The 19,875-nt window shown below is 38.4% G+C and overlaps 1 protein-coding gene across 1 annotated transcript in view; it reads right to left on the reverse strand.

The window, feature by feature from the left end:
* The window catches only part of LOC306876649 (mitogen-activated protein kinase kinase kinase 20-like), a 63,940-nt gene that overhangs the window by 9,096 nt on the left and 34,969 nt on the right, over window positions 1-19,875 (reverse strand). The window contains exons 11-16 of the mRNA XM_079427984.1: window positions 18,110-18,245; window positions 10,329-10,373; window positions 10,222-10,249; window positions 9,410-9,543; window positions 6,869-6,931; window positions 6,614-6,712 (exon numbers count right to left, since the gene is read on the reverse strand). Coding sequence (XP_079284110.1) covers window positions 6,614-6,712; window positions 6,869-6,931; window positions 9,410-9,543; window positions 10,222-10,249; window positions 10,329-10,373; window positions 18,110-18,245 — 505 coding nt within the window. The remainder of the gene's footprint in view (window positions 1-6,613; window positions 6,713-6,868; window positions 6,932-9,409; window positions 9,544-10,221; window positions 10,250-10,328; window positions 10,374-18,109; window positions 18,246-19,875) is intronic.

Raw genomic sequence — 19,875 nt, forward strand, 5'->3', positions numbered from 1 at the left:
ATCCTGATGTCTAAGTTAGCTTGTTTTAATTTCTCATCACATACACTTAACTGGATAGAGTCATATCTATCAGATAGATTTCAGTGTGTTAGAGTACACAATCACCTATCCAATGATTTAGGTACATCAACTGGTGTTCCGCAAGGATCTATCTTGGGTCCAAATCTTTTTGCTATGTATATAAATTATTTTCATCTTTCATGTCCTGGCATTAATATACAAATGTATGCGGACGATACAGTGATTTATATACATGGTAATAGTCTGACACAAGTTGCAAATTAACTTACGAATTCTATGGTTAATGTGTCGGCATGGCTAAAAGAGAATTGCTTGCAACTAAATGTGTCCAAAACAGTATGTATGTTTTTCTCCAAGTCTAACAGTATTATTAAAGAGCCGGATGTTTATGTGTCAGGGGCGAGGCTGCAGGTAGTGCCTCAATATAAATATCTGGGAATACTGATTGATTCTAAACTTACATTTAAAGCTCACGCAAAAAAGGTTTGTAAGCAGGTTAGGTTTAATCTCTATAATTTTAAATTTATTAGAGATAACGTCATTAGAAGCAGCTAAGATGTATATGTATTCTATGGTTATTTCTCACATGACTCACTGTTTAACCACCTGGTCTCAGGCGAGTTCAGTGACTCTAAAACCATTAGAGTCCTTATACAAACGTACACTTAAAGTCTTCGATAAGAAATCGGTACATTCTCACCATTGTCCAATACTGGAAAAATATAATTTGGGAAAACATGATTAAGTATGCAAATGTATGCTTGATGTATAAAATTATTTATGGTTTATCTTCTTCCCCTCTTGGTCAGTTAGTTCGTATCAAAACAACTGATTATCGCTCTACAAGAGGCGCATTAAGAGGAGACTGTATCATACCGCTTAGACGAAGTAAATTTAGTCAGTCTGCTTTTTCTGTCAAAGCTGCACAAGAATGGAATAATATTCCAACAACTATAAGAGATCTAGACACATATGCTTTATTTAGGGTTCAATTGAAGAATTGGTTAATCAGTACTAGAATCTTATATCTGCTAGCCATCCTATTATTGTTTGTATTTTGTTGCATTGTTTTTAATTGATCCTAAATTGTTTAAACAGATTTTTATTGTATTGTGTATTTATAAAATTTTCCCACTTTATATTAGGTGGCCTTAACTACTATGTACTTACATTTAAATGAATAATTTGGTACAATGCACTTATTGTGTACATACATGTTTTTACATTGTACTTATATTTTTAAAAATACCTATATGTAGTTACATCTGTAATTAATTTCTGTAATTACATTTATAATTACACTGTTGACCCATCCCTTACACCTTAACCCACCCTTAAACCTACCCATACCACCAAACCCGTCCCTAACCTTACCCGTATCCCACCTCAATAGCAGCAATAGTGTTTTGCAATACAGTATGAGCACAATAAGTACATTGTACTTATTTTTTGATGTAAGTACATAGTAGTTAAGGCCACCTAATATAAAGTGTGACCAAATTTTCTATTATGTATTTTTAATCACATTTTCCTTAGGGTGACTTGTAACATCTTGTCCAGGGACTACGGATGAAAAATAGCCTTTGACTAATTCTGGTACATTTACAGGAATGTTTTTATTAATGTTCAATGTCCCTGTCAAAAAAAAAAAAAACAACGAAAAAAAAAAAGATAATGTTGAACTTTGCTCTGTTGTAAAGCAATGTGGCATTGAGGTGTGGTGTGTAAACGCAAACACATCCTGGAGGAAGCCAAGCGTGAGAATACATGTTTGGATGTCAACCGGTGTTCATTCACACACACGTGTTTCTGAGACAGAATGATGTGAAGACTGAAGCTAAGAGATCAGAGTGCAGAGAAGCGACCGTGTTCGTTTCTCAGGCATAACAAGAGCGAGAGACCTTAACATCCATTCTCATTCACATTAGCAATGGAGATGAGGCCCCTTACCGAGAGGCCATGCAAGAAACGGCTGAGCCACGCGTGCTGGGCAGAGTGGTAATGATCCGTCCAATCTGCCATCCCGGTGCCGAGGTCAAAGTTTACTGCTTAAAGCACGTGGCCGTTCACACTTACACAACATCTCGACAGAGAACAAGCCCTCTTCCTCGCACGAGAGGCGAGGGAGCGAGAAAATGCAATCGTGAACGTGTGTCTGTTTGTTTTGGATGGAGCTTAAAGGCATCCAGTAACACATCGGCCGAGCGCTGACCAAGCATTTGCCAAACGTTAGCCCTGCCTAATAGCAGCGGCAGAAACAATGTGCGGTAATGACGGCCAGCGTGGTAAGCGTCTAATGACACCTCATACATAATTCAGCACCTTTCCGGCGACTAAGCCCTGATATCCTCATTAACAGAAACACTCTGTGCTGTCAGATGGGCAAAGCACAATCGCAGGGTCTCATTTAGGCTTTGAGAAGTGCAGCTGGTACCACGACACCGCCAGGAAAGAGAGAGAGAGAGAGAGAGAGAGGGAGATGCAGAGCGAGCGAGTGAAAACGGCAGAAAAAAAACCCTAGAGCAGAGCGGGTTTGTTTTATTTAGTGCAAAAAACCTTGCAGTTTGTAAAAACAAGGCTGACACGGAGGCTGACATCAGGCAGGGGAAAATAATTAGCTCTCATTTTCTCAGACTCCTGTTTCCTTCTTCCCGCTGAGCTTCCTCCCAACCAAACCACCACATGTCAGGAGAAATAGGAGGCAATTAGCGGCCCCGCTTCAGCCCCACCGCACGCGTTGAAAGGGGACTATTTATGATGGGACAATGAACAGCTGAAAGATTAAATAACATTTGCCTTTTAAAAAGAAAATGACTTCTGGCTAAATTTTTGATTAAATTCAAACGGCAAGTGAAAACGCAGTCGCTCTCCTGTGTCAGGGGCCCAAACAAAGGCTCACCGGCAAGAGGGGGTGGATGCTACACATCGTCTTGGATGACATTTTTTTTATATTTCGGGGCCCTTTTTAAGTGAATGAAAAAGAGGAACAAAAACAAGAGGCTTGGGAACTGAAAATGCGTTTAGCAAGACGGTGGTCAGTCTTTGGAGGGGGCCGATAACAGGCATCTTTTACTTGAGGAAGACAACTTCAATTCAAGGAGCACTGCAATTGTGACAAAACACCTCAGTTATCACGTCTCCTACAAAAGCCCCCTGTTAACGTGGAAGAGGATACACAGACCTAGATGCAAAAATGATGATGCCAATAACAAAGACAACTTAGTGTTTACATACATTAAAGAGAACCACAAAAAATGCAATTACTTTTTTAAGTGATCGGACAAGAGTCAATGACATGGGAAAATCTTTTGGAATCTCTTGGAAATGTAATCATCTTGGTGCTATTTCCAATTTAAAATGTGGTGTAAACATCAATTTTCTTGAATGCATGTGATTGTCCACATCTCAATCATTAATTTCCAAAACTTGTTTTTAAATGTATATTTCAAGTTATTCATTTATTTTATATCAAATATAAAATAATTTTTTAATTCAGAAACGTCAAAGTTTTGGGGGAGTCGCACCACATGACATTTTACAACCTGAACTGATGTTGACATGTCATAAAATGTTATTTAGTGTTTTAAGAGACTTACTGACCTTGACATACAGTCATGAGGGTCTACATGAGGGTCCTCTCTATGATATTATATTTTTTTCCCTGCATACCTCTGCATGTTAGTTCGACCGCATGACTATGATTTAACTTTTGAATTTTAAATATTAATAAGCAGTGAATAAGTTTTGATAAGTATAAGTTATAAAATAAATTAAATTTAAATATAAAGCATTACTTATTTTCTAAGTTTTAGTTTTCTTAATAAGCTCTTTTCTTCATTATGATATCAGGGAATGCGGAAATTAAACAGCATGATGTATTTTTGAATAAATTAATAGATATGACCAAAACTAAGCATCATGTCACTGGTAACCGCCCACAAAACCCTGGCAACCACTCAAAACACTAACAGCATAACAGCATCCCAGCATCTTGTTGTTATGCGTCGGTGGTTGTAGCAATAAAGCTCTCGACGAAGGAATGAAACAAAAAGGAATATTCTTTAATCAATGGCATCAACTCACATAAGACATTATTAACTTAAGATCCGACAAACATAAAGGCAAAACTGAGGACTTATAAAGGGGCTGGAACAAACGAGGAAACAAGGTAATTGAATCAAACACAGGTGATGAATATAACTAATTAACAAAACTAGGTCATGAACTAAAACAGGAAGAACCAAATAAGGAAAAAAGGAAACTAAACAAACAGTTCTGTTACAGATATCGCCCCCCTCCCGGAAGGTGCGTCCCGCACCGTAACAGTAACATCGGGGAGGGGGGGTGGGCGTCCTGGAGGCTGGAGCAGGACCAGGATGGGACAGGGAAGCCTCCAGGACGGATCAGGAGCCTTGGGAGACCATGGCAGGACTGGAGATTCGGGAGGCCATGGTGGATCTGGAGCCTTGGGAGGCCATGGCAGGACTGGAGATTCGGGAGGCCATGGCGGATCTGGAGCCTTGGGAGGCCATGGCAGGACTGGAGATTCGGGAGGCCATGGTGGATCTGGAGCCTTGGGAGGCCATGGCAGGACTGGAGATTCGGGAGGCCATGGTGGATCTGGAGCCTTGGGAGGCCATGGCAGGACTGGAGATTCGGGAGGCCATGGCGGATCTGGAGCCTTGGGAGGCCATGGCAGGACTGGAGATTCGGGAGGCCATGGCGGATCTGGAGCCTCCGTGGCCTTGGCCCTTGGCCTGGCCACACAGACTGAGACTATATGGCCCCCCCCCAAAATTTCTTTGGGAAAGTTCCCCTCTGGGGGCCACATTGGAGGAGAGGGTTCTTGAGGGCGCTCTGGAGGAGCGGACTCTTGAGGGCGCTCTGGAGGAGCGGGCACTGGGGGGCGCACGGGAGGCGCGGAGCTGGATAGAACCAGCGGAGACGAAGGAGCGCTGGACGGGACCAGCGTAGATGCAGGAGGGCGCTCTTGCAGCGCGGACTCCTGAGGGCGCTCTTGCAGCGCAGACACTTGAGGGCGCTCTTGCAGCGCAGACACTTGAGGGCGCTCTTGTAGCGCGGATTCAAAGGGGCGCTCTTGTAGCGCGGACATTAGAGGGCGCACGGGAGGCGCGGGGCTGGACGGGACCAGCGGGAACTCAGGTGGGCTGGACGGGACCAGCGGGAACTCAGGTGGGCTGGACGGGACCAGCGGGAACTCAGGTGGGCTGGACGGGACCAGCGGGAACTCAGGTGGGCTGGACGGGACCAGCGGGAACTCAGGTGGGCTGGACGGGACCAGCGGGAACTCAGGACGGCTGGACGGGACCAGCGGGAACTCAGGACGGCTGGACGGGACCAGCGGGAACTCAGGACGGCTGGACGGGACCAGCGGGAACTCAGGTGGGCTGGACGGGACCAGCGGGAACTCAGGTGGGCTGGACGGGACCAGCGGGAATGCAGGAGGGCGCTCTTGCAGCGCGGACACTTGAGGGCGCACGGGAGGCGCGAAGCTGGATAGAACCAGCGGAGACGAAGGAGGGCTGCATGAGACCAGCGGAGACGCAGGAGGGTGCTCTGGCAGCACGGACACTTGGGGGCGCTCTTGCAGCGCGGATTCAAAGGGGCGCTCTTGTAGCGCGGACATTAGAGGGCGCGCTTGCAGCGCGGACATTAGAGGGCGCTCTTGCAGCGCGGACGTCAGAGGGCGCTCTTGCAGCGCGGACGTCAGAGGGCGCTCTTGCAGCGCGGACATTAGAGGGCGCGCTTGCCGCGCGGACATTAGAGGGCGCTCTAGCAGCGCGGACATTAGAGGGCGCACGGGAGGTGCGGGGCTGGACGGGACCATCATCGCCGTAAACGGCGCAACGTTCATCGCCTGTTGCGGCGGTTTCCACATCGCCGCGGGCGGAACATACTTCGCCGGGGATAAGGCTCCGGCTCGGGGTCGGAGACTCTCCAGACACCGGATGATGGCTTCTCTCCAAGTGAGGTCGGAGGTGTCTGGGAGCTCTCGCTGCTGGTGGTGCGTGAGCCCGAGCCGGAGCAGCATCTTGAGGGTCCCATCCTCGAGTGAGCTGGCGAGGGCGAGAGGCGCAAATGCCATCACATAGCTGATGGGGTCCTGGATGGCGTGAGCCAGCTCAAAAAATTGCGCGAGCTCGCCCATCTTCTGTGTCGGTCGGATCTTCTGTTATGCGTCGGTGGTTGTAGCAATAAAGCTCTCGACGAAGGAATGAAACAAAAAGGAATATTCTTTAATCAATGGCATCAACTCACATAAGACATTATTAACTTAAGATCCGACAAACATAAAGGCAAAACTGAGGACTTATAAAGGGGCTGGAACAAACGAGGAAACAAGGTAATTGAATCAAACACAGGTGATGAATATAACTAATTAACAAAACTAGGTCATGAACTAAAACAGGAAGAACCAAATAAGGAAAAAAGGAAACTAAACAAACAGTTCTGTTACACTTGTGAGCAACAGAATAAAATGACGCCAAAACCAAAGATCGCATGGATTCAGTTTTGTTCCATAGATTAATCAGTAACTATGATACACATGATATGCAGTGGTGTGATTTACCGTTTGGCCTGTGCCTGCTTTCCAGTGATATCCAAACACCAACTCCAGATTTACAGTCTTCCTCCACTCCTCCTCTGCTTCCTCCGTGGCCAAACCATTCTGAGAGAGGATGAACACGTAAATACATTAGCTGTGACCTTGACAGATGAGGAAGAATTCAGCTAAAGCAGCGCAGACATTATTCAAATGCAAATTCATGTCAACTCTGATGTAAAAAAAGATCTAGAAAGCGATGAAACCACAAAGACCACATGCCTTGATCAATGGTGGAAAGTGGAACAGGTTCAGGTAGTCGTGGGTAAGTTTCTCAATTTCGGTCTGAAAAAGAAAGATTTGACATAATGTTTAAAACATCACGAGAGGGATTTATGCAGCGCACTGACAATCAGCCAATGACCAGCTGTGTGTGAATGTAACATAATTATTACCTGTTAATGGACTTTAAGCAGCAAAACAACAGTTAATACCATTGTGTATCACTTATGAACATATAATTCGTGCTCTGGCATATGTCATATACATCTAGAGTAATTCATTCAACAAATCAGGCTCTCTAAGGAGCACGCAGACAAATACCATACACGATCAGACATGTGATGTCAATTTCCAGCGTATCCCAGAGGAAGGAAAATTATTTCTCAGAGGTTGCTCTTTCAAAGCTTAGCAATATGACATAATGGAGTTTCATTTAAATACAAACGCTGTCATGGATATTTCTAGAATTCCTTGGCGGAAATAAAAAAAATTCCAAGACCCAGATCAGTCAATTGTTTAAATACATTATCAAGTTCCAAATTGAATGTGGCATCTTCATATGAGTTCATATTGAGATCTTGACCTTTCTGAGCACAGTTTGAGCTTTGTTGAGCAACTAGAGGATATATATGTCAGATGTTTGGGTCTGGGTTTCTTAGGAGGACAATCTGATGCTGGAGACCTCAAAAGTCTCTGTGTTCTCTCCATTCAATCTCATTGCTGTATAGCAGAAGTAAATGAGCTAATAAGGAGATCTCATTCATGGTTTTGCTGTCCTGTGGATTAGCTGGCTCAGTGCTCTTACTCGTGAGAGCTATGAATGTATTTTGATGGATTTAGCCATGCAAATCTGAGAAGTATGTGGCATTCAAAATACACATTTTTGGCATTTGGAAATTCTACAAATATGTAGAAACCTGCTATGATTCTTTCCTATTAACTCAAACTTGAGTGTTCAAGAACTTCATGTTTTCAGTGGCAATACAGTGGTGGCCAAAATTATTAGAACACTTGGCATATTTAAGAGATTTATGTTGGCTTTGTTGAATTGGCCACTACAATATCCATAAAACGAACTATTGCCGGAACTACCTGCGACTAAAGGAATCTGATGGAACATTGAAAATGATGGACTGGCCCCCTCAAAGCCTGGACCTCAACCCCATTGAGAAAATTGGGGCGAGTTAGAAAATAAACTGGACAGATTTATTGTACATTCAAAGGAAAGCCTTTGGCTTGAGTTGCAGAAGGCATGGGATAACAATAGTGTTGAAGTTCTCAGGAAATATATTGGCACAATGCCAGAGAGATGTGCTGCTGTAATTGCTGTAAAAAGTGGACATACCAAATATTAAAGTTAAAAGTGTATAAAACAGTTTGACTCTCTTCATATGATATTTGTTGTGCTCAGAGCAAACATCTGCATGTTTCATGAACATTATGAAATTAAATTATGTTTTGGAGGCAAAAAACCTGTCAGGTGGCCACCACTGTATAATGTTCGAAATAAACATCAATGGCACAATAAATAACAAAAGTAACATAATTGTTTAAAAATAATAACACAACAATTTAAAATATCACTCTTCAGTGTGCCAGTACATTTAAATGTGTGCCAATGAGCTGTTTAGTGCACTAGCACCAGTGCTAGCACTTAACTCTTTCCCCGCCATTGACGAGATATCTCGCTTCCCTACCAAGGATGAGTTTTTATGGCAATCCGTGTTCTAGGTATATTATGGTAAGGAAAGCCCTAGCGCATGTCCTGAATGAGTTACAGGACTTCCGGCTCTTGCGGGTCCGAATACAAGATAATTGGCATAAATGGAAGGATCAGAGAAAATGTAGATCATATATGTAGATGATGTTTTGACCATTTTGAATCTGATCAGGACGAAGTAGTCAGTGAGAGAGATGCCTTTACAGACACAGAAACATCTCTAGTTGTGTCGTGAATGGACCGATAACCCGTCAATCTGAATATGTGTGTGTGTGTGCGTGATCTATATATATGTGTGTGTGTGTGTGTGCGTGTGTGTGTATGTACAGTATGTATGTAGCCTATATGTGTGTGTTTGTGTGTATAAACGTGTGTGTGTGTGTGTGTGTCTGTTCTGTTCTGTTTATTGAATGCAATTTCAGTTATTCATATAATTATTTACAGGTGAAAGAATATGACATTTGAATGTATTAAACGTTACTATAAAGTTTTTCTCCCAGCTAACTGCCCACTTACTTTCCTGTATTTCGAGAGAAATAGGTGAATTTACATGATTTTAATCCAACAGAATGTTGTATTTCTGATGAAACCTATGTGCATTCAAGTAGTGATAAATATTGTTTTATTTTATTAAAAGCAGAGGCTCTGTTCTTTATTTTGATATATAAGATGTTCATATATTCATAGCAGAAAATATTCTGATGGCCGTCAAATTTAGGTGAAAATCATCAAAAATGCTGGCGGTGGCTTGCAACTTTAAAAAAAAAAACAATGCTGGCAGGGAAAGAGTTAAGAGTGCCCTGGAGGAAGCAGCCTGGTACCTTGAGATGTATGATGTGTCCTTTAGATGTCACACCCAGATCTCTCATGTCTGTCTCGGACAGCAGCAGCAGTCTCTGCCCTGTGATGTGATTCAGCTTGAAGATTTCGGCATACTGCTGCAGCTCTCCATCACCTACACAGCACACACAAACACACACGCTTATGTTTCCGTCATAGCAGGGACTCTTTCAGTTAACTGCATCAATTTTTTTTGTTTTTACACTGACCTAATGATATATCTTCTAACCCTTTACCGAAAAAGCTAACCATCAAATAAACCATTCTGGATTTGTATTTGAATATATGTTTGAATGTTTAGTGCCAGAAATATATTTTTTTAATGTTTTGAAATGAGTCTCATACTCACCAAGGCTGCATTCATCAAAATGCAGTAAAAACAGTAATTACATATTATTACTATTTAAAATAATTGTTTTCTATTTAAAAATATAATTTATTCCCGTGATACAAAGCTAAATTTTCAGAATCATTACTCCAGTGTTCATTGCATGATCCTTCAGAAATCATTCAAATATGTTCATTTGCTGCTCAAGAAATATTTCTTCTAATTACATTGAAAACTGGTTTCGCTGATGAATATTTCCAATATTCTTTGATAAGTAAAAAATGTTTAAAAAACCAGCATTTATTTCGAACAGAAATCTTTTCTAACACTGTGAAAGTCTTTACTGTCATTTATGATCAATTTAATGTGCCCTTGTGGAATAAAAGTATTAATTCCTTTAAAAAAGAATCTCACTGGCCCCAAATTTCAATTTTGTATAAATATAAATATGATGAAGAATCTCACCTTGAAAAATCTGCTCCATCCAGAAATGCTGTAAAGACAAACTATGTTACAAAAATCTAAAAGTGAACTCTGATCAGATCATCTTTGTTGAGAAATATTCTACCCACCACATGTTCTTCTGTCCAGGAGTGGATGGCCAGGTTAGGGAGAAGCTGTCAAACACAGACAGAAGAACAGAAAGACTCACATGTGCACACAGCTTACTCTCATCCCCAAAACATTCAGCCAGTGTTAATATCAGATTGGATACCCACAATTCAACAATTCATCAATTTTTGATTCTATCATAATACTGTATGTGATGCTCATTTGTAATGAAAAAAAAATATTGGTATAATCCCTTATTTACATATGTGTAAAAAATATGCATTATAAAAGTACTTTTAATGCATTAATTACACCTTTTATGCACCTTATAATGCATTATGTGATCTCATGTATAACTGTAAAACAGTTACAGTGCAATATAATATATTACCATTAGAAAGCATAATGCCCTAAAACACATGACAATCAAACCTTAAAATATTATAATTATATGCATTTTTTAAATTTGGTTACAATTATTTACATATAGATAAAATGCATTGTAATGCAATGTACAATATCTTTATATTGCATTATACATAAAGGCTTCAAGTAAAAGGAAAGGGAAAGGGAAAGGGAAAGGGAAGGGAAGTGGTGTGTGGCCAAGTATGGTGACCCATACTCGGAATTTGTGCTCTGCATTTAACCCATCCAAGTGTACACACAGTAGTGAACACACACCCGGAGCAGTGTAAAATGTAAAGTAAAATGTAAAGTGTTACCAAAATGATGTTAACAATAACTGTTGTTAGATGCTGTGAGGATGCTATTTAGCAAATCCTGAAGCTTTTGCAAAAATAAAAGCTAGCATTTTGTTTTTGAATTACATAAACTATTATTAAAAGGATGTGAAATTGTATCCATGTGTTTAAAGTAATTAATTATTCCATAAATTTCAATTTCTCTTCAAAATTATAAGAGCATAATCCATCCAATCCAGCCAGAAAGACAGGCAGATTGTTGCACAATATATCTCAGTCAATATTAATCATTGTATCACACGTTAAAAACAGTCACAGTTCTTTCAGTGATTTCAGCACAAGACTTCTGCATCTTTAGACATCAGTACAGAAAGATATTACAGTCTCATTTACATCATTGATTTGAAAGCGATTTCTTATAGAGAAAAGGCATTTTTGCAGGGATAAATATAAAAATATCTGACACACCAGTGAACAATGAGGAGTGAGGGGAATAATATCAATATTTTTAATGGTGTCAGAACTAATACTAAAGTTTTACCAAACATCGAAAGGTAATAATCCGATAATTTGGATTAGAGATGTCAATATGACCAGGTCATACAAAAATGCACTGTCATGAGCTCAGTGAAAAAAAAATAAAATAAATTAAGATGGCGGATACAACGACTGAAATGTGGCTTATAAATACATTTTAATAAGAACCAATACAAACAGGAACAAAAACAAATTCAGTCAGTATGAATAATTATAAGAACCCTCATGTATCATTATTTAGATGGCAAAGAGTCAAACTAGTTCAAAGCTTTCACCTGCTCAACATTTCCTTCATTGTACAACTTGTTTTACCATCCCTTGTGAAAACACACATTAACATACTTTTACAAACAGTACTTATTAAATAATATACTTTACAAGAATATACTTATGTGCAAACTGAATGTAATGTTTTTGGACACTGAATATGTATTAATATTTAAATTTATATTAAATATAGTTAGCTTAAGTAGGACTTAAGTACATCTTTACATGTAATTTCATAATTCTGTTGTCATTGAAATATGGTTAAAGTAGTGCTGAATGTACTGGCAAGCATTTATGATAAACTTAATATAGTTATATACAGTCACTTCTCTTGAAACTTGTATGTCATGTATATTTGCAGTTATACATTGTAATGACTAAGCTGTGTTTTAGTAATTTCAAATACATTAAATGTAATATCAAACAACATGCTACAGTTAAGTGCTTTACATGTCAACATCAAAATAAGTGCACTTATTAAAAGTGAGCTTAGAAACAGTCATGAATGTGCACTCTCATTAAATACGCTTAAGTGGCCTTTTATTTCATTAATAGCATTGTACTAAGTACAGTTTTTTAAAATATTTTAATAACTCTTCCTTTTCACAAGGGAGTACCAGTCTTTAACTGGATTCAGTGATATATCGAGTGAACAGTGAAGAGGAAAGTCTGATTAGACGAACAGATGTAATGCATTTCAGTTCTCCTGGAAGAAATATTGAAATATTTCTTGCTCATGTTTTTCATTCTCTCTCTCGCTCTCTTTCTTGATGGTGTGCGAGTTCCTCACAGTCTTCACACTGCTCAAATTGGCCAATCTTAATGTCAGTGAAATGTCAGTTGTTCGTAAGTGTGCGCTGTCCTTGCCACGCTGACATGCTGTTCTCACTCGCTCTCCTCAGCATGTGGCTATACATCCACTTCATTTGCCATAAATAACATCCATAAAGACCCGGTGGGCGTCAAGCGGCCTCACCTAATACAGCCTTTACAGGAAATCAAGAAAAGTGACTGCTCTAACCTCCACAGCACAAGACAGACCACTTACTTCCATTTAAAACTATTCTAAAAAACTGCATATTTCATCCAGCAAACAAATACTGTTCCCAATAGAACAGAAAAGATTTAAAAAGCACAAAACCACTCAATCTAGTGCAGTTACCTTAAAAACAAGCTTGAGTATTTGATAAGACCACGAGTTTCACTACCAGTGTTTGGTTAATACTTTTGCTTAAATGGTCAAATTCGTTTTGTAGACAAAATAAACTATGCCTTTCTTTACAAAAACTAAAATGTTATTTTATATGATGAAATAAATGTGTTGAAATGGATATCGAATAGAAGAGAGTGAGCAATTGACCTGAATATCCAGTTTATAAGTATTTGTTTGTGTTTTGATGAATTCACTTATACTAAAAGAAATTGTAGATGTGTCCAAAATGTTGAATGTTTAAATTAAAATATTTTAAACATAAGTGCTTAATAAAGAACTATCTTTGTTAAGAGCATAATTACACATTCTCAAATAATTTCAGTGAACCACACTATCCACACTTTTCCTACGCCCCATGACGCTTTGCGCAAATTATTGGAGTAACTTCCGTTAAACTGTAAACAATCTGCAAAAGTTTTACTCAATGAACAGAGTAATAAGCATTTTCAAAAACTAGGCACAATAAGGTCACATTAATCTCATCCTTAAACCAACCAACAGTTAAAGAAATGTAAAACTGTAAAAGCATGAACAAATGACCTTTAATATGCCATTAATAACCCATAACATTTGATTATTCTGCAGCACTATTACAGATGTGTCAAGTAACACTGTAGTAATATATGTCTGTATGAAGTAACATAAGTTGCCATCACATAACTGGAACACTGAGTGATATAGGTTCATTTCCTTAATTTTGACAGATTATTGTTTTTAACAATTTTAGAAGCATTCCAGGAAACACTGCTAATAGGGAACAAAAATGAAAAGACAATTATATTATAAAGTATCCCCTTGTGAAAAATAAATATACTAAAATGTATATTTTTATAGTATATTTAATTGACACTGCGCCAATGTGGAACTATTGCAAGTATACTTCAGGTATAGCTTGCATTTAAAGACTGTTATTATTCAAAGATCATACAATCCTCATCAACAGTGACATTAAAACACATTTTAGGCTTAATATTAAGAAATGTGCATTGTGCCCATGTACTGCAAATAAAGTTTAATTGTAATTTTTATATCAGTAAGTCTCGAGCAATATGTCAGTAAATATGTTAAAGGGGTCATATGATGCGATTTCAAGTTTTCCTTTCTCTTTGGAGTGTTACGAGCTGTTTGTGCATAGATGAGATTCCTAAAGTTGCAAAGACTAAAGTCTCAAATCCAAAGAGATATTCTTTATAAAAGTTAAGACTTGTCCACACCCTCCTAAAACAGCTCATTTAAACTACGTCACTGTGTGGGAAGATTGGCAAAACACTGCCCAAATGTATACGCAATGAAAGAGGGTGTGATTTTTATTCTCGCTGTAGTATTATTGCTGCCACCGGCTCCATGTCCTGGAGACACTGTGTGTTTCGTTGTGAAAGCGAAAGTACTTTGTTTGGGCTTCCAAAAGAGGACACAACTAGAAATCAGTGGTTAAGTTGTATTTACAACACTGTTCCAGAGCAGTTCAACCCAAATATTAGAGTGTGTGCAGCGCAATTTACGGAGGACTATTCCCTGAACCTGGGAGAATAGCCTACAATGCCAGCTGTGCACAAAGGCTGTTTCTATAATGTGAGGCAATTGCAACTTTGCAAGGGCAGTCTGGCGCTTATGACTCACAGCCTGTAAGTATGTTTTCATATTTGAAGAATTTGCCACTGACGATTCAAACGCAAGTTTTGAGCAGTGTAGAGTAGCGCTTGTTGTTTGTCGTTTCTCCAACCACAAATGCAGACATGGTAATGTTTACGCGGCGCGATTTAAAGCGACGCGTAAAAAGACAGTATAAGTCATTATAATCAGTAATTATGTCCCCACTGGATGCAACAAATGCCTCGTTTATCATGGGTTTTATTGTTTTTGTCTCGTCGCGCCGGAACACGCCATCACAATACGGTAAGGGCATTTATAACATTTCCGTCACACGCATTCGGCCAATCACAATGCACTTGATAGCTGGTCAATCAGAGCACACCTCGCTTCTCAGAATGATGAGCTTTGTAAAAATAGACGTGTTTCAGAAAGTCGGATCATAGAGGAGCAAAAATAATGTACAGTATGTGGAAAATAATGTTTTTTGAACCTTAAACCACATAAACACATTGCACTATACCAAATACACAAAATAATGTTCTTTTTAGCAACATCATATGACCCCTTTAATAGATTTTAACTACACTTAGTATTAAATATGAGTATTTTGAATATAATTATTTTTTTACTAGGGCTACCATGTTGCAACAATCCTGGAAAGAGAAGAGAGGATTTGGGGAGAAAAATAACAGATGCTTAGTGCATTCCAGTTCATTATTCATGGTTTATATTGTTAACTACAGTGGTGGCCAAAATTGTTAGAAGACTTGTCATATTTAAGAGGTTTCAGTTGTTTTTGTTGAAATGGTTGATATTACAATATCCATAAAATGAACTATTAATGGAACTACCTGCGACGGAAGGAATCTGCTGGAGCATTGAAAATGATGGACTGGCCCCCTCAAAGCCTGGACCTCAACCCCATTGAGAAAATTGGGGAGAGTTAGAAAATAAACTGGACAGATTTATTGTACATTCAAAGGAAAGCCTTTGGCTTGATTTGCAGAAGGCATGGGATAACAATAGTGTTGAAGTTCTTAAGAAATATATTGACACTATGCCAGAGAGATGTGCTGCTGTAATTGCTGAAAAAAGGCGGACATACCAAATATTAAAGTTAAAAGTGGATAAAAACAGTACAACTCACTTCATCTGATATTTGTTGTGCTCAGAGCAACCATCTGCATGTTTCATGAACATTATGAAATGAAATCATGTTTTGGAGGCAAAAAAATATCAATATTTTCAGATCTGTCAGGTGTTCTAACAATTTTGGCCACCACTGTAAATCAAGAGAGGAGACCACAAATGTGCAGTATATATAGTCTTTTTTCATATCGCTACAGAGGAATACAGAGGAAAAAATGAAAATAATCAGAGGGAAAAGATGCAGCGGAGTAAGAAGAACTCTTGTCACAGATATTCGTGTTATATTATATCACATTAAAATACCAAGCGTTACTTTATTTTCCTGTCTGAAAATAGAACATGAAAATGGAAAATGTACAGCTCATCCAGTCAAACCGACAGATAAGGAATATGTCCCCACACTGTAAGTGTCTCCCTTAACTTAAAACACAGTAGGCTTGCTAAGAAAAAGGTGGATGGGGTAGGCAAAATTAACAGACACCCCAATACAGTATCTAATCACTGTCATCAGACGAGTCAAACGCAGCTAAGCTCAAAGGCATGGCGATTTTGCATCCCTGTCTAAGCGAGCAGGTCTTGCAGGCGTTGAGATTGGCCTGTGGGTCCAGAGGAGCTGATGGAAACTCCAGAGGAAACATCTGATCAAACTCCCTCATGATGGCCTGCAGCTCTCCATCTGAACTCAAGTCCTCCTCCACACTCGAGTCAAAAAACAACTCTGAGCTTAACGCTGCCACCAGAGGAAGTAAGAACTGAGAGGACGAGGACAGATGGAAACAGACAGAGAATATGAAAAGTAAAAAAAAGTAAAAAAGACAAACAGAGAAAAAGAAAAAAATAAAGCGAAGGAAATCAGTAACATAAGATTCGAACAGTGATTCAGAAGGCAGTGATGGCGTACAGCTGAAGACACACAGCCAATCAAAAATTGTGCTCTAAATACTCATAAAACAAGCTAATAATGTTTCTGCTGGCATGTGTGTTTATACGTACAGACTTCCTGTAGCTCAAACAGTAAAGCGCAGCAACTGCATGTCAAGCGTGTGGAGTGTATAATCTGACAAAATGTTTATCTTCAATGCAATATAATTCGCTTTGTATAAAAGCATCTGCCAAATGCATAGATATAAAGGATCTGCTGCGGATGAAGTCTGGTTTAGTTGTGCAGTGAAACCCATGATGCTCAGCTAAGCTGCAGGTTACATACGTGAGTGGCCTGTTTACAGTGTTATTAGACTTTAGCCATTTATATTTTTATAAGCAACTGAAAAAAGCACAAATGTCAGGGCATGTCGAAAGTTCTCCAGGCCCCCAAAACACCCTCAGACCCCAGAGGGTTCATATTTATTAGGGTTAGACCTCTTAAAGGAATAGTTCTCTCAAAATGTCATGATTTACTCAATAATAACAACATGATTTGTATGTACATCTTTTTTCTCGTGAAAAAGAAGTGTGCTTAATTGTTTTGAATGTGTACTTGTAGTGTAATCTTAAAAGTCTATTTAGAAAAAACTTTACTCGCATATAATCAAAAAGAAATAAAAGGGACACTTAAGTGCACTTAAAGTGAGTTCGCTTTCATGTTTCTTAACACACTTAAGTACACTTTTAAATTCACTTTGTAATAATGTCAAATTAAGTTTTACTTTAAAGTACATTTTAAATCATGTTTTAATAATCTTTTGCCATATTTTACTGTAAAGAGGTACACTTATCTTTATGAGTTGACTATCATGCTAAAGCAAAGTATGTGATTATAATTTTAACTGTAGTGTTATTCATTATTACATTTAAAGTAAATATATTTTAAATACTATATTGCATTTTAAGTACTGAATTGCAACTTCATCATTACTTATGTCTGTGTAATTAAATACAAATATATTTAAACACATGACATAATAGTTTCAATAAAAATGACATTTAAGTATATTTTAGCTTACCAAAAATTCTTGTCAGTACGTTCAGCAGTAATTTAACCATATTTTAAAGACAATAGAACTAATTATGAAATTCAGCAATTTGTTAAGAATAATTTTGGTTAGTCTTTATTTTAAGGTGCTTTTGTTTCAGTGTAATTATACATTCAAGTACTGAGTAATATTAATTAACTACATGTGCTTACTATTTGGTTAGGGTAAGGATGAGGGTTTGGCTTAGGGTTAGTTGCATGTAATTATGCATCATTTAATGTTATTATATATATAAAAGGTCTGGGAAAACATGAGAGTAAAGCATGACAGAAGTGATTCAGATTGACTCTCGAGTAAACAATTACTTTATGTTAGAGCGATGAGTCAAGTCCTCCGTGACCTGCAGTAAGAGACAGACAGAGACTCACCGGTGTGTTGGACTGATCGATGAGCTTTCTCTCCCACATCTTTAACCGTCTCTCTCTTTCTTTCAGCTCTTGTTCTTTGGAGCTCAGATCTCTCTCCAGCCGCTTCAGACGCTCTAGAGTCGCCTCAATCTCACACCTGCTCACACAAAACCCATCATATGCATCAACATCACACCCCACATAAACATATCAATAAGTGATTAGCTTGTTTGCCAATGAGAACATACCTAAATATTTTTTTGCATAAGTGGCATAAATTGATATGGAGATGTAAATTATTTAGTGTTGTCAAATCAATTAATCGCATCCAAAATAATAGTTTGTACATAATATATGTGTTCTGAATATATTTATTTGTATATGTAAGCACACACACATGTATATATTTAAGAAATATTCACACACACACACACACATATTTATATTTATACATGATTTATATATTAAATATTTTTTAAAATATAATACATGTGCTTATGTATATTTATCCATATACATATACACAGAACACTTTTATGTAAACACAAACTATTATTATGGATGCGATTAATCGCTTTGACAGCACTAAAATAAGTAGATATAGGATTAGGTGATTTTGTTTTATTTTATTATTATTGCTTTAGATTTTTTTCACACTTTTGTAGTACATAGAAAATTTTACAACATTAAATTCCACTGGCGTTTAGGGCAAAAATATCAGAAAAAAACCCTTACTGTTGATTATCATTACTTTAAATAAATGATTTTGTAACATTTTAACATTACTTAATGCTTTTTGACAACACTCACACTTTTGGATTAGACTGAGAATTTTAGCAATATAATTATACATTTCACTGGACTTTTGGGCCAGAACAACTGAAAAAGAAAAAAAAAAACACTTATTCAAAGACAAAAACTATTAGGTATGATATATGGTCTTTTGGTATATGGTAAAACAACTGGCAAAAAGAAATTAAAATAAAATAATGCTCATAAAATAATGGGTCTAATTATGCTCATACCCTGTATACAAATGTCCCATTTCAGACACACTGTTACTCACAAATATGTATTTTTAATTAAAGTATGTTTCCACGTGCTCTAACAAATGGCTATATGGTGTTTTGAAGAAACTGTTATTTTTGTATGCTGATTTCACTACAAAGCTCTCAAGTGTTATGGAAGAATAATGTCTGAATATTGACTTTATTCTCTAGACAGCATAAATACTCTTAAAGGAAAGACATTTTCTCAGCTGGTTGGCAACATTTAGTGCAGAATCATCCAGCGGCATTTCTTTAATTATAGGTGTGTACAGTCAAGCCTGAGTCATTGTTCTTTTGTAATGTTGTATTTCACCAGCAGAGGGAGCAGCACATTCTCTCCAGACTACAGTTATTCATAAAATGACAGGAACTGGAACTCAATTCCCCAAACCCCTCCCATTAGGACCGCCCCTCTCATTTAGCCCCACCCCCTGCTTGCTCCACTCCAACTCCAAACTTCCCTGTGTGATTCATTTCCTTGTCTGTATCTTTTCTGACAAATGCTGTTGAAATTTCACATTCACATGTCCTCGGTTCCCCTTTTTGACCCATCACATCTCTCCTCTTCTTTCGCTCAGTTTGTTTCTCTGTTTAGCTGTAGGGAGGGACAGGAACCTCTTGTTCATGTATTCTGGGCCCCCGTCCAGTCTTAATATAGCATCAAACACCCAGACCTTTCTAGATCACCAGTACACAAAATGTGTGAAGGGACATGCACGGTAATGGAAATTAAATTGA

This window comes from Barbus barbus (genome assembly GCF_936440315.1).
Source record: "Barbus barbus genome assembly, chromosome: 11".
Lineage (NCBI taxonomy): Eukaryota > Metazoa > Chordata > Actinopteri > Cypriniformes > Cyprinidae > Barbus > Barbus barbus.